This window comes from Natator depressus, chromosome 11 (assembly GCF_965152275.1).
Source record: "Natator depressus isolate rNatDep1 chromosome 11, rNatDep2.hap1, whole genome shotgun sequence".
Taxonomy (NCBI): domain Eukaryota; kingdom Metazoa; phylum Chordata; order Testudines; family Cheloniidae; genus Natator; species Natator depressus.
The window spans coordinates 47258153-47273983 of NC_134244.1; the positions used below are offsets into that span (position 1 = coordinate 47258153).

At 40.8% G+C, this 15831-nt stretch overlaps 1 protein-coding gene across 4 annotated transcripts in view; it reads right to left on the minus strand.

The window, feature by feature from the left end:
- Positions 1 to 15831, minus strand: part of NCKAP1 (NCK associated protein 1) — a 112761-nt gene that overhangs the window by 14049 nt on the left and 82881 nt on the right. For all 4 annotated transcript variants that reach the window (XM_074967730.1, XM_074967729.1, XM_074967728.1 and 1 more), the window contains 6 exons: positions 12981 to 13199; positions 12464 to 12594; positions 11953 to 12050; positions 7639 to 7732; positions 5828 to 5910; positions 5254 to 5334 (listed from right to left, as the gene is read on the minus strand). In XM_074967730.1, the coding sequence (XP_074823831.1) occupies positions 5254 to 5334; positions 5828 to 5910; positions 7639 to 7732; positions 11953 to 12050; positions 12464 to 12594; positions 12981 to 13199 (706 nt within the window). The remainder of the gene's footprint in view (positions 1 to 5253; positions 5335 to 5827; positions 5911 to 7638; positions 7733 to 11952; positions 12051 to 12463; positions 12595 to 12980; positions 13200 to 15831) is intronic.

Sequence of the window (15831 nt, forward strand, 5' to 3'; positions counted from 1 at the left end):
TACAACTGGACATGTTTAATATTGAGAAAAGACGACTGACGGGAAATCTGATAAGAGTCTTCAAGTATGTTAAGGGTTGTTATAAAGAGAATGGCGATCAATTGTTCTCCATGTCCACTGAAGGTAGGACAAGAAGAAATGGGCTTAATCTGCAGCAAGGGAGATTTATGTTAGATAGTAGGAAAAACTTGCTAATTATAAAGGATAGTTAAGCTCTGGAATAGGCTTCAAAGGCAGACTATGGAATCCCCATAACTCAGTGGTCCCCAAACTTTTCAGGATCGCGCCCCCATCCCATACCTCTGTCCGCACCCCCACCCAGCCAGGGTGGGACCAGGGACACAGCTCCAGGGCTGAAGGGGGGACATGGACAAGGGTAAGGGTAAGGCTCAGGGGTAAGGCCGAGGCTTGGGCCACAACTGGGGGCAGGGCTGGCATCCGGGGCAGGGCCAGGAACGAAGCTGGGTGGTGCTCCCTCCCCGCCCTCCATGGGGGCTGGCCCAGGCCCCAGCAGTGCCCCCTCCCAACCCCGCAAATGGTCTTCCGCACCCCCTTTAGGGGGCACACCTCACAATTTGGGCACCTCTGCCATAAATGGAGGTTTTTAAAAGCAGGTCAGACCAACACCTGTCAGGGACAGTCTAGGTTTACGAGGTCCTGCCTCAGCAGAGGAGGCTGGGACTTGACCTCTAGAGTTCTTTCCAGTCCTCCATTTCTATGATTTCCCCTTGCTACATTCAAGAAAGGCATATGTTGTACATACCCTTTTTTGAAGGGTCAAATGGAAGAAACAGTTACTAACCTTTCCGTAACTGTTGTTCTTCAGGATGCGTTGCAAAGGTGTATGTGAGCTCCAATGCACAGTTTCCGAGTTTTATCCTTAGCAGTATTTGTTGGGGCGGCAGGAGTGCCCTCTGCTGCCTCACACTGTGCACAGGCATAGAGCGGAGCTGCCCCTGATCCTCCTCAGTTCCTTCCCACCGGAAAGACTGACAGAGAGGGGACAGAGGGCAGGTCATGGAATGGATATGTGCACCACATCTCTAAGAACAAAAGTTACGGAAAGGTTAGTAAGCATTTCTTATTCTTTAAGTGATTGCACGTTCATGCCGCTGTAGGTGATTCACAAGCAATCCAAACTGGAGGTGGGCTTGGAGTCTATCTGAATACGGATCGGAAGATCAGTCGTCCAAATCTGGCATCGTCTTTAGACTGGCGGGAGATTGAGTAGTGAGAGGCAAACATATGACATGACGACCAGGTTGCCACTTTGCAAATGTCTAATACTGGGCGTGGGCCAGAAAGGCTGGAGAAGCTGCTTTGGACCTAGTTGAATGACCCAACAGTATCTGGAAGCATCACATTAGTCAACTGGTAACATAACCAAATTCAACTGGATATCCAAGATGAGCTCCTTTGACTCAGGATACTTGGCAGCCTTTCATTCTGTCCACAAACGTGATGAACAGCTGTGTCGAAGACCTAAAATGTTTAGTCTGGTTCAGATAAAAAGATGGAGTTCTTCTAACCTCTAGAGCATGGAGCCTCTCCTCACCTTTATGACCAAGTTTTGGAGAAAAAGGCTAGTAAGATGATCTCTTGGTTAATATGAAGACTGGAAGCCACCTTAGTAAGAAACTTTGGGTGAGGATGAAGGTAAACTTTGTGTGTAAACTGTATATGGAGGATCTGATATTAATGCCCTCAGTTCCCCCAATCTCCTGGCTAACGTAACAGCCATCAAAAATGCCACCTCCTAGAGCAATGGGGAGAAGGTCACTAGAGGCTCAAAGGTGGGGGAGTCATCAACTTTGCTAAGACTAGATTCAAGATAGTCATGGGGGAACAGGATACTGAACCTACGGAAATAGTCTGGGGAGAGACCAGAGGATTGCAACCATGAAGACTGTTACATAGTTATGGTCAGGCTATGTAGCGAGCCGCAGAGTCCAGCCTGCACAGCTGTTCTAGAAACAACTCTCTTCCACTACAGCCTGAAATTATTGTTTAATATAATCTGAGCGCGTGCCCTTAAAACATCACAAATGTATCCCACAGGGTAAAATTGTAGCGCCCCAACAGAGCTTGATGGTTCGCAGTACGAAGCCATAACCTCCTGTGGAATAAAGTTTCCTTCTGAACAAGTCTAGTTTCTTAGAAGCCTCCTGGGGTTGGCGGGCGGGCGGGGGGGGAGGGTGGAGGAGGGGAGAACAGTGCCTGGTGACCCTGCCCCATCTTTCATTTGCTGCAAGTGCCAGGGAAGATACTACCAAGAAGCCAGGAAGGGGGATGACTGTAAAAATGTTTAAATCCTTAAGAGGGTACACAGTACATTCTCTCCACTCCTTTTGCAATAGGTGGCAGGGACAATGGGGTCTCCCAAAGAACCTTAGTAGGATCTAGAACAGCCTTGTTGTTAACAGGCAGAGCTATCCTTAATGGAACCACTGGTGTTAAAATGTCCACAAGCCCGAGGGACTTTTACTGGACCTCCTCTGGATGGATGGCCAAAGCCAAAGTTATCATTCTCAACAACTCCTGCTGGACTTTGTGGTCATCCAGTGGTGGGGAAATTGGTTCCACCAAAACAGCCTCATCAGGGGATAAGGAAGAAGATACCAATGGCTCTTGGGGTTGATCCTTTTCCAACTCTTCTTGGGGTAGCTCCTGAGAAGGGTCCTGTCCCTGCCTGGTGCTGGGGCCAGTACATAGGGTGGACTGCTTATAACATCAATATTCTTGTCAACCAGCCGAGGAAGCAGGTTGGGAAGGAGATGGGGATGCTCCTGATTGAGGGGGAATCCCCACAAGTTCCATAAAGGCTGCTGATATGGCTTTAGCCCCCAACTGTGCACAGACCAGGGTTCCTTGAAGTATGCACCCTGCTGGAATTGAAGCTGAAAACAGAGTGGGTAGGCACACACAGAGGTTACTGGACGTGTCCAGGCTGAGACACACAAACGCACTTCAGAATCCGAAGAAGAATCTGATTCTTCAGACCATGCAGGTCTGCCCCCCATCAGTACCGGTGAGGTAGAGTCAGATTCTGGAGAAGAGGATACATGCGAAATCATCCGCAGCTTTCCCTAGATGGTACCATTTTTAATCTGTATCCTAACTGTTTAATCTGACGGTCCCACAATGGTGTGGCTCTGAAGCTGTGACCGTTGGTGCTGATGCCAAGAGAATCTTGAAGTGCCAGGGAAGATACTACCAAGAGATTCAACAACTCTCTCTCAGCCAAACACTCCTCAGCTGTAAATGGTACCAGGAAAGCATTCTGATTTTATGGCACCGGAATCTGAGGCGACAATGATGAACCTGGCATACTGGGAGTCAGTCTCACTGGGCCTGAACTAGGCTTTGGAGTCAACAAACTCCCATTTTGAGGTTTGCTCCGCGAAGTGCCTTCTTTTTGAGTGTATCTCCGAGTACTTGGTAGAGCTCGAATCTCTTCGCCTCCAATCTTGAGGTGCCCAGTACAGGGTGCTTAGATGACTTGCGGTACCCTCTTCTTGGCATTGGTGAAATTGATCCATCTCTCAATTCTGCCAAAGCTGGAGGAGCACTGTTGACTGATGCAGAAGTGCTCGATACCCAGATTGAAGAAGAAGGTTCCGATGGAAAGTACTTAAGTTTAGCTGCCCTATCCTTTTTGGATCAGGGCTTAAACCCCTTACAGATACTGCACCTGTCACTAATGTGAGCCTTCCCCAAGCACATAAGACAGCCGGGGTGCAGGATACTAACTGGCATTGGTGTACCACAAGAGTGTTAGGACTTGAAGCTCAGAGAACGAGGCGTAACTCTGGTTCTCTGACATAACACTGACACTGGTGCCCAGGTGGGAGCTGGTGTCAAACAATCATTTTTCTTCTTTTAAAATAAATACTAAAATAAGTTAAACCACACAATTTACTCTAACAAATTCTAAGTACAATATCTACAACGAGCTGAAGTCAGGACTTGCACAGGCATGAATGGCACCTCCAAAAACCATCACAGGGAACAGGAAGGACTGAGGGGGGGGTGGACTGGCTTTGCCTTTTATGCCTGTGTGCAGTGCGTGAGACAGCAGGGGCTTCGTGCCACTCCAATGGGTACAGCTAAGGGAAAAACTCTCACAATTGTGTGCTGGAGCACACACACACCTACAGTGGAATGGACATGTGCAATCACTCAAAGGACAAGCATCTCTTATACCAGAGCAGTCCATATGTACTTCAAGTTTGGTATGCGGCCTCTCACAATAGCCCCTATCAGGTCCTTAAGGGGAGAATATCCCCTATAATGAGCAGTCAATTGTGCAATGTGGTAAATTTGAGGTACCCTGACCCTGCTCATGCCTTGAAGTATGAGAGTTAATTATGCCTGTTATAGAAAAACAAACAAGTATCTTTGGTCAATATTATCCAGCTCCTTTTTACATCTAGCTATAGTACCGGACTTATCCCCTTGTCCAATAAGTTAGCATAAAAAGCAGGGATTTATCAGTTTTCACTATACCCTACATAAGCTCACACTTCAATTAACCTTCTAACTCTTCCCTTTTCAGGGCTAACTAATCCTCATTTTTGCACTTCTCTCGTACACATAATCCCATAAGTTCAAGCCATTTTTTAGCCCTTCTCTGGGGCTTTTCAATTACAGCTACATTTTTAAAGTGAGGAAACCAAGCTAAATGTAGTTCTCCAAATGATGCAATATCATTCGACAAATAGCACAATAGGCTTTGTACTTTTTTATCCTTTTAAATAGATCAAACATCCTCCTTGCTTTGACATTCCCCCAGTTTGTGGCAGCAATCTTCAAACTGTTGACAACTTCACAGCTTCCTGTCAACCCTAAATTCAGACTATTTTACTAATGTATTTATTCATTTGCCCTTTGGCTTCTATCCCCTAATGTGTTTAAATCAAAAGAAGTTTCCGCCTTTTACTAGCCAAAAGAACTTCGTGTCATCAACAAGTTGCATCAACAAATCATTACTAAAACAGGAATGGTCCTTTTTCTGCTGCTTAACCAATTTAAATCCTTAATGAAACTTCGCTTTTTAACCCTTTGTTATATACTTCCATAAAGTCTTATATGTGACCCTTATCAAAAACTTGGAACACTAAGAGGTTACATAAACACAATAGCCTAAATTCACAGTATATTCTTTGTTTCTGGATTTTTCACATCAAGTGTTAATGATTTTGCCCAATATTTTTAGTAAGCCATAAAAATGACTCTCTCAACCAAAAACATTACCTTCATGTCAGTCTCCCTTGGAATGTGATCCTTAAAGTCTTCAATTGAACTTACAAGGAAAGGAATGTGGTAGGATAAGACCTAAGAGACAAACAAATATGCAACTAGAAAATTCCTTCAATAAAAATAATCTTAGACACTAACTTATTATGGATTTACTTTGTCATGAGTTATTTTATGCATATCAGATAGTTTATTAATCTATGAGAGAGTTGGAGGCATAATATATTCAAAATTGAGCCTAGCATTTACCAAGTGGACAAGCGCTTTTAGACATTATTAAAGTTGAAAAAGACATGCTGACACACTGTCAAAACTATCATACAGATTCTAACATCAGCAGCAAAATGGTTTTGAACAGTACCCAATGAATTCTCTGAAAATGCCTATTTCATCTTGCAGAACTGGGAATCTTGGGTTCAGTATGTTTCTGCACATACGCATTTTACCCACACGGCAACTTACTTTAAGTTTAGTTTTATTTTTAAAACACAAGACACCTGAATGCTGAGACATTTAAATATAATATTCATTCATCTTAACATCATGCAGAATAAATTTAGTTATTTCTTACATCTCTAAGTGCTTCCTGTGCCAATGACCGAAAAGACAAGATTACGCCAATAATGGTCATCCTCTTCAGAACACTGTCAACAGCTGAATTAGAAGAAAAATAGTGAACCAGAACAGCATTTCCCAAACTTTGAGTTCTAACCCAAAATGGAGGTCACAAGGCTATTGGAAGGGGATTGTGAGATCACCTTTTTCCTTGCTTTCAGAGCTGGGCAGCTGGAGAGCGGTGGCTGTTGGCCGGGCACTCAGCTCTGAAGGCTGCGCAAAAGTAAGGGGGGCAATACCCTACCACGTGACCCTGACTTCAGCACTGCCTTCAGAGCTGGGTGGCTGGAGAGTTGAGGCTGCTGGCTGGGTACCTAGCTCTGAAGGCAGAGCTACCACCAGCAGCAGCACAGAAGTAAGGGTGGCATGGTATAGTTGCTTAGCTCTGTAGGGATCCGCACTGATGCCGTGAGAGCTATGTCCAGTACCAAAAAGGAAAGGGGATCATCACATTCTGAAATATTTTCAAAGGGAGGCCCAGCAAAGAATATTTAAGAACCCCGGAACTAGAATATATCCCAAGATTTACAAAACAAGCCTTTTCAAACATTTTACCCCACATTAATATCAGTAGGAAAATATAGAAAACTGGAAAGTAGGTGACATTCTAACAAAGGCATAAATCACAAGAACTAAAATATACCTTACAATTGTTTTTCGTATGTAGCTGATATTTGTATCTGGCAATAAATGTATAAACTCCTATTGACTACTTCAAAAGAATGAGCTTGTTTACACACAGATGTCAATGTCTGGATGTAAACACTCTTCTCTGCATAGTTTAAAATGCCTTAGTTTAATACTCACTTTTAAACACCCCTGTTTTTCTAAAGGAGTGGTGTGGAGAAAGTGAATAAGGAAAAGTTATTTACTTGTTCCCATAATATAAGAACTAGGGGCCACCAAATGAAATTAATGGGTAGCAGGTTTAAAACAAAAAAAAAGGAAGTTCTTCTTCACTCAGAGCACAGTCAACCTGTGGAACTCCTTGCCCGAGGAGATTGTGAAGGCTAGGACTATAACAGGATTTAAAAGAGCACTGGATAAATTCCTGGAGGTTAAGTCCATTAATGGCTATTAGCCAGGATGGGTAAGGAAAGTTGTCCCTAGCCTCTGTTTGTTAAAGGGTGGAGATGGGTGGCAGGAGAGAGATCACTTGATCATTACCTGTTAGGTTCACTCCCTCTGGGGCACCGGGCATTGGCCACTGTCGGTAGACAGGATGCTGGGCTGGATGGACCTTTGGTCTGACCCAGTATGGCCATTCTTATGTTCTTAAGGATGCAGCAATATACCATGATGGAATCCTATTTGAAACAGGTGCATCCACAAAACTCTTTTCAAGTTCTACTCTGTATGCATGTACTTCTACATGCCTGTACTCTGAAGAATTATATTTATGGCTATTAGATGTGACAGTTTGATGACAAGATCTGTTTCATCCCAATGCATGACAGGTCCCCATCCTTGACAGAAAGAAATCATATTTTTGCACCCCCCGACACCCCAGCTTTTCATTGTCATATCCAAGTGTTTATGCACTAATTTACACTGAAATCTCATTTTGTTTACACATGAACAAGCCGGATAATTTTTAAAATTTAATCAGTTCACATACATTATGAGGAAACTCTAGTGAATGAAATGTACATTTTAACGTTCATGTACATTAAAATCAGAGAGGATATTTTTCACAATGTTGTTTTATTTATGCAGACAAGTGCAGGGACAAAAAGAAAAAGGAAAAGAATATTGCTAGTTACCCACATGATAATCTTTTAAAGAGTGCTGCCATCTGGTCTGGTTTGTCAAAGCTGGTCCTCATTTGTGTTAGCACTTCAACATTCTCCACCACAAGTTTCTAAAGAGAAGCAAGACCTCAGGTCAGCCGTTCGTTAAAAAGATAGGTGCATGCTTTAGGACATTTCAATCTGGCAAGCAGGAAATCAAGCTCATGAAATCCAGATGTTCCCACTATCTTTCTTCTGAAGGAACTACAGGGTTATTCTGGTAAAACCTGATTGTACACCAAAGAGAGCTCAGAATGACCAAGAGAGGAAGAAAAACTGCTGATAGGAATATTTCAGAAGAATGTGCACTTTCACAACATGAGTTTAATGATCTTAGAGTAAAACTTCACAAAATAAACCTTGTATAAAGACGCACGCTACTAATTATATTTAACGTCAATAATATTCTAATTATTCACATCTCAATAGCTTTTTTCTTAGAGCCGCCCACTCCCTTGCTCTTTTCACGAGATGTATGCTTTGGTGACAGTTGGATTGCAGTCAATTTAGGAAGCCTCCTTAACTGGAAAGAAATGTTTCTCACAAATTTTGACTGCTTCACGTTTTAGTATAAAACAAGAGAGTTTATTTTTTTAAAATAATCTGGTCCTCATAAATTATTCAAACGTTAAGTAACAGTGCAGCTTTCCTAAGATTATTTTCTTTGACTCCGATCACAAAACAGAGTATTAAAGAAAAAGGAATATGAAGTTGTTTATTTAAATCCATGCAATTTAGTCTCAAGCCGTAAGTCAACTTTAAAAGAAAGCCAGAATTCTTCTGCATGTCAAACACATTTTGGCTAAAACAATACGTAAAGGAAGTGTTTTTCTTTGATCCTTAAATAAACACATATGAGCTAGAGATCTCTGTAGCAAGTAAGTGTAATAATTATTCTCCAAATATATAAATTATTAGGGAGCTGAAGGACTATGAAGCTGCATAACCATAGCTATAAATCTGAACCTGTTGGATCCAACAAGGCATTTTTGGTACCACCTGGTAAGACACTTATGCTACCTCAAGTCCTCCACCACAAGCAAGAAGTGGTTATTTTATTCTTATAAAAAGGGAAGCTACAATAAATGAATGATAATCCATTCGGATGTTTATCTTTAGAGACAGAATATTGTCTTACACGTTAATTGAGCTTCTTACGGAGAGGCCAACCTCCATGTAGCTCTGCACACTACTAAGTGGAGGAAAGATTATGCCTACTTCTCCCTAGACACCACACTAACTTTTTAAGAGTCCATTTCGTGCTTTATGCCCCTGAAAATATGGTCAAAGCTGGAACATACATAAAGAAAGTGGGAGAAGAAAACAGGAACACAGAAGAAGGGACACTCTGGATTAGAAGATAATAAGCAGTCTCAGAATAGTGAACATGGAAAACAAGTGTCCTATTGGCGCAGACTTCTGCCAATACAGATCCGCTACTGAGTAGCAGTAAGCCACAGCCTAAAACATGAGGGGGAAAATGATACCTCATTAACAGGAGTACATAGAACTATAAAAACTTTTGACTTTTCATCTGTACTCTAAAGAGAAGATGGACTCCATGATTCTACAACCAAAGCAGGCTCATGAAGAGACTGCAAGTTGTATCCAAGCACATTTGGGGAAGGGAGATGTAAGGCTCAAGTAGTGACTTTTCCCAAACATCTTACAAGAGGCCTTATAAGTCTTCAAATGATGTAGTAAACAGGGTGAAACATTAATTGGAAGCATGGAAATTCAATAACAGACTAAAATAATAATGTGAACACTGAAACAATGAGACACAAATACCATAGTATTACTATATGCAACTTGACAAAATTGTTACCCATCCCAAACTACCTGGCAATGTTGTTCCACTGCGGACTTCAACTAGCACCAACAACTGGGTACTACAAACCTAAAGGTGTTTGTGAAGGCCATGCCCCCTATGCCCTCAGGCCTGCCTAGGGACTCTGGGCTCCCCTCCTCCATATTGGAGGCAGGAACAATAACAGAAGGGAACCTACAAGCTGCGAGACACTAAGGCATACTCCTTAACCATGCAATACTGTGCCCAGGACCAATGTTCAAATAGCCAATGGGTTACAGGGACCTCAAATGGACCCCTTATAATCTACCAACTGCATTGTAACTGCCAAAGTTGCGACAATGGGAAGGTAAACACCGAAACCACCCTGGAAGTCTTCCAGATGGAAGGTGAAAACCCATACAGATCCTTTTCCAATTCTGCCATCTGGGTAAAATCCCATAATTGGCGATCAGCCTACCTCTAGGCATCATAAGAGATCTAGTATACCAGTTCAAGGATGGGAAGGGTAAGTCTGAAACGGAGCCTCAAATGGCTACTCAGCTAGGCAACAAGCAGTAGCCACTTCAGTTCCTCAGATAGGAACTAATATGTTGCCAACTTCACTAACCATTAGTAACAGCAATGGCGCCAATGCCCTGAGCCAGCATGAGATACCCTATCCTTCTCCCCAAGCCATGCATCATGAAGACGTAAAAAGGAGAGAAGTACCCCCCACACATGCCAAAGAACAGTCTGAATCAGTGGCATCCCAGCACTCCAGGTGACACCCCCAGCGGGGTTTAACCAGTCACACACACACACACACAGTTTAGGGAAATGGAAAAGCTTGCAATATCTCTGCCTAACTTCATATTTTCAAGGGTATCAGACATCGTAGCAATTCAATGTCACTGAAATTCACAATAATGAAGGAAAATGCATATGAGAGAGAAGAGAGAATGAATGAGAATATATATAGATGTGCACACACTTTAAAAGGGTTATGGTATTCTGAAAGGATTTTTTCAAGGACAAATGTAATGGGAAATCAAAAATTCTGAAAGAGTTTAAGCTGTTTGTTTTTAAAAACAGTAAGTCAGCATCCATCATCAGGTAAATATGTTCCAAAAAAATGCAAACCCATCACTAACTGCAGTGGGAAAAAAAACCTGAGTGGGACTCAATATGGTTACTAACTTGCTACTAAAGTCCATACATTACAATATTAGAGGGTTTAACAACATGAATAGCACAGATTTTATAGCCCACAGTCTATTTGCATAAACCAGCTACTGTCTGGCAAAAATATCAGAATAATCTTATTAGATATTTTTAAATGTTCACCTAACAAGAGTTAGTATAAATATGTATTAAATGTACCTTTCCACTATCAGTGTTAATTTTTGTGATTTTGATTGCATATGTAGGAAACGCCTTGAATACTCACTTATAGTGTTAATTTCCATTCAACTTTTGCAGAGCACCACACTAGATTTATTGCCTTTGTCTCAGCAGCAGATGCACCCTCCCTTTTTAATAGGTATACTCCTCTCTCTCCTCTTTGCCTTGCTGCGGGGTGGGAGCACTGACCACCTGCAGCAGCACCTCTGCCCTGGCACCGCAATCCTAACACTAGTTGTGGAAGGGAGGGCCGGAGAACGAAGCCCACCATGCATTCACTCCTGCAGTACTGGCTCCTGTCCCAAAGGGTTGTACCTGGCTCATGCTCTAGGCATAACAACAAGGCGCAAAGGGTTGCAGTGCTGTTCAGGTTTGGCCTGGCAGCCTGTGTGCCAGGTCACAATGCCAGGAGCGTGGAGCCAGGCCCAGACCCATGGGACAGGTGCTACCACTGCAAGGGTTTCTGTGGATGTAATTACTCCCATGAATCCTGACTAAAGCTGCCCTGGCTTTGTATAGTAAAATGGTAACAAGAGGTCTTATTTTTTTAAAATAGAATCTCTCAAGCTGTACTTGAGAACATTCAGTTAGAAAAACACCATAATAATGCAGTCCCAAAGCACTCAAACTATGCAAATCTCTGAGGACAACTTGCATTTGAGCAGGTATTTCATCGACTTGAACAAAACTCAGCATCTATTTTAAAGGAAAACCATTCAAACTGGAAAGGATAATTCTGTCAAAAAATTAAAGACCTAAAAATAGCAAAGCAGAAAATAAAGCCTACTTGAAATTAAGTGCAATCAAAGTGAGCAAGATATGCTAATATAGTAGCAAATTCATAATGTTAATTGAAAGGAAAAGGCTCTTAGAAATGTGGTGTTTTGGACGTAGTCCAACCACTGAGAGAATATGATACAGAGACATGCTCAAGTGTACTATGTGTTCACAGATGATGGATACGAATGAGAAAAAAATACCCATCTGTTTTCAGTTTTAGTGTGGTATGGTAATACTCAGTGAATAACATGCAAAGCATAGCTCTTGGGCACTATAAATAAAATGTGCATAGGGAAAAAAAAATCAAAATATCATTACCTTAAGTTCAGCAACCTGTGAGGAAATGTGCCACATAAGACTTTCACTTAAGAACTTCATGCCATACGGTCCTAGTAGTTCTGAGAGGGCCCTCATTTCTAAGGAAGAAAAAACAATTGTCTTTATGCTGACATTTATTTTGCCGTGATTTAACAACCATAATGCATGTCGCAATACCATTCTATCAGAGCAATCTCAAAACTGGATACAGGGTAAAGCTTAAGTTATAACAACACTGGGGTAGTAAGTTCACTTACTACATTTACTTACAACAAATCACGTTTGTCAAATCACAGCCAGTAATTGTTTCAGCAAGAACAAGAAAAAATTTGGTACTTTTCCCCCTGAGTGGCTAGGAGAGAAAACATGAGAAAGGCAAAATTCTTCTGTATAATAGAATATTTCTCTAAAAACAGCACTGGTATTCCACAATCTCTCTAAAAGTCAGTCTCCAGCACATGAAAAACAGCCCTCACAAGCAATATCTAGAACCATGTCATAAAACGTTTACCTGATATGTCGGAGTATTCTTCAGCATTAAACGTCAACTCATTTTCTGTGGGCAAGTTCACAAATGCCTTCATTGCTGGGAAATATGCTATATGTCCATTGCTGACTTGCCTTAGTAAGGTTTCCAAATACCTTAGCGGAAAAAAAAAAAGTCATGTAAAAATATTAGTTCAATGAGAATGATACCATGCTACACATAATATTTACAAAGTTTCATTGTTCTGCAAGGGTGAAATTCATCCTTGTGCAGAAGTCCTATTTCAATGGCTTAACTGTGCCTAGACCTTGTCCTGCCCTCTGCAACCAGAAGAATTTCACCTTCAGTGAGTTTTTAGACTGTCTTTTAAACAGCTATTGGGAGAAACAGTAAATCTGTCTTGTTTGAAACTTGCAAATTTGCAAGTGTTCATGCTATACATAATCCCAATTTCCTGATGCAGGCTATTCAGTTTAATTAGATTTTAAGTGTATTTAAATGTAAAACAAAGAGCTCACAATAGATGTTAATACGTTCTTACCAATTTGTGTACAGACTGGTAATAGTTGGCTCCCCATGACTATCCAAATGCTGGGTTTGCTGAAGAAGAACATTGTTAAATACTCTTGTTATGTCAATCTGCACATAATTTTCTATTGATTGGAGTACTGTCATGTAGGCTCTTACACTCGTTAACAGCTCTGAAGGTTTTGCAATCTCTTGTGTTGCTTGATTATACATAGTCATTCCAACAATTGACCTTTTAAAGAGAAAAGAGTTACCTTTGTACATTAATGAAATTAAGCAATAGTTAATTCTTCCTGCCTGTATAAAGGATTGGGATTCAAACTTTTAGCTGAATATCTCAATGAGATCTAAAACATGATAGCAGCACTTTTCAAAAAGAGAAATCAGCAGGAATACTGTACTCGTAATACATGTTCTCAGATACAATTGCATGGGAATTCTTAACACAAACACTCAGTGAACACTATGAAGACACCCAGGGAAGTATGGTCTATCATCAAGTGAATGACCCATGAACTAGAAGATTTAAACCACAAGCAATTTGGTAAAGAAAACACTTTAAAAGGCTCCCAAAATACATTTGCATGAGAGAAACTAGCTGTAATTATCTACCACATAAACACATACTTGGGCTTAAAAGGAAGCACCAGCCAGTTAATCTATAACCATTCTCAGGAGCACCACTTAGGACAAATTCTTTGTACAAAGGTGCTGTTACAGTTTATGTCCATTTCTATATATTTTTAAAGGGTTTAAAATAAAATTTATCATTAAAATAAGCACAAAAGGAAATTTAAGTAACAATAAAATTCAAAGTAAAAGAATTAACTCATGCTGGGGCCTCAGATCAGCTTCTGATCTAATTTACATGCACTGCAAAACAAAGACAACCTAGCATATTAAGAATGGACAATTTAATTTCCTGAATCAAAACAATGTATTATGTTAGAAATGGAGTCCTAGTAAAGTGCAGTATTGTTTTCAAGACTAGAACATATCTATAATTAGTCTGTCAAACCTAATTTTAATTGTCTCATTTAATGGATCTTCTACTACTTCTCTTGGAAAACTATTACCACAGCTCACTGTTAGGAAGTTTTTCCTGATATTCATTTTTTAAAATGGATTAAAAGATACCACTTCTACATAAGGAAGTGTTAGCCTACTGGGCTCCCTTCAACTGTATTAGCATTCACTATTTTAGTTCTCAGGACTTCTCAATGGATTCTGCATAAGCATTTCTTGGTTATAGGATTTTAGCCATAAAAGTGATTTTTATTTCCTACTAAATTGTCTGAAAAAAACACACAACACTTAAATAGTGCCTTCTGTCCGTAGATCTCAGAAAGCTTTACATAAGCCAAGTAATCACTATTAAGAAAACGATTCTGTCTCGGATTCCATGACTTTCCGGGACCTCTGTGACTTCTTCTGGGGCAGGTCTGCAGCAGCTATCATCCCAGGGCTGCCAGAAGAGCAGCCGCCAGGGGGTGGGGGGAAGGCAGCACACCAGAACTGCTGACTGTAAATTCACGGGCTTTTGTGAATTTTTGTTTATTGCCTTCAACCTGACCCTGATTTTTACTGAAAATACCCATGACAGAAATGTAACCTTAATCATTATCCCCAATTTACAGACAGGGAAACTGCGGTAAAACTTGATTTGCCCAAATTTACACATTAAGTCAACAATACTAATAATGAACCATATATCAGACTGATTCACAGTCCCATGCTGAACCCTCTAGAGGGCAGCTGTCTGCTTAGACCCTGATCCTTCTCCACTCCCATTGACTTTAATGGGCATAAAATGTGCTCAGTACCTCAAAGGATTAGGCTTTTATATAGTAAATAGAGTCAGAGAGCTTGAAAAGTAATTCAGTATTTTGGTAGTCATTGTAGACTTAAAGATTATAATTACTCACTCAAGTTTGTGTTCATAGTGATACACGTAATGAAGGCAGGACAAGAAGAGCTGGGCATGAAATGACTATTTTAGCAGAATTGAAGTTTATTTAAAACCAAAAGCAATTTTTTTGTTTTGAAGTAAGTGACATTTATTGTTGAAATGTTTTACTATATATTTTTAACAAGTTTGCCTCTGATGCAATCTTTCTTATTTCAGGAAGTTTTACATTACAAAATAAAGCTGGCATAGCAATATAAGCAATAGTTCAGTCACAAAAAGAAATATACAAGCTTAAAGTAGTAAAAACTAACATGTTTATATAGGATATGAAATCAACCCTTGGAATAAAGAAACTGCAGGCCTCTGGAAGAAATACCACTTAACATCAAAAATAGAAAAAAATGAAGACACTGCAGTCCCATTTCTAGCTTGGGGCTGCCCTGAGTACCCCCTCAAAACCATCAGTCAGCATTTTTGTGGACTTACTACCCACCCACAGGCAAAAAATAAAATTACAGAGAGCACTGTGATTTAGGGTCTTAAACCCGGGACTTCATGAAAAGTCAACAATTTTTACCCTTTATGTCACCAGCACTTCCCAGTGTATCAAGAGAATGTTCTAGACAAAAGTGTCCTCAAATCATGTCCTGATCAACAGAGACCCCCTAAAACCTTATGTGAAATACAGAAAATATAGTTAGAATCTCTACCAAAGCTTACCGCCAGCCTGATTAACAGGGGTGGCTCTTACAATGAGAAATTCTCACAAGAGGTTGAAATTTTCCTTTTACTGCACCCACTTACTACAGGGAAAAGCCAAGCCAAGAACCCACCTAGTTGTGCATCAAGCAACCATTACACCAGCCCACAGCACTTATTTTAAAAAGAAAATGTAAGAAAGTTTCCTTTTAGGCTCCTTGCCAGGTCCTGAGTTCATATTTCTAAGTCCCCCCTC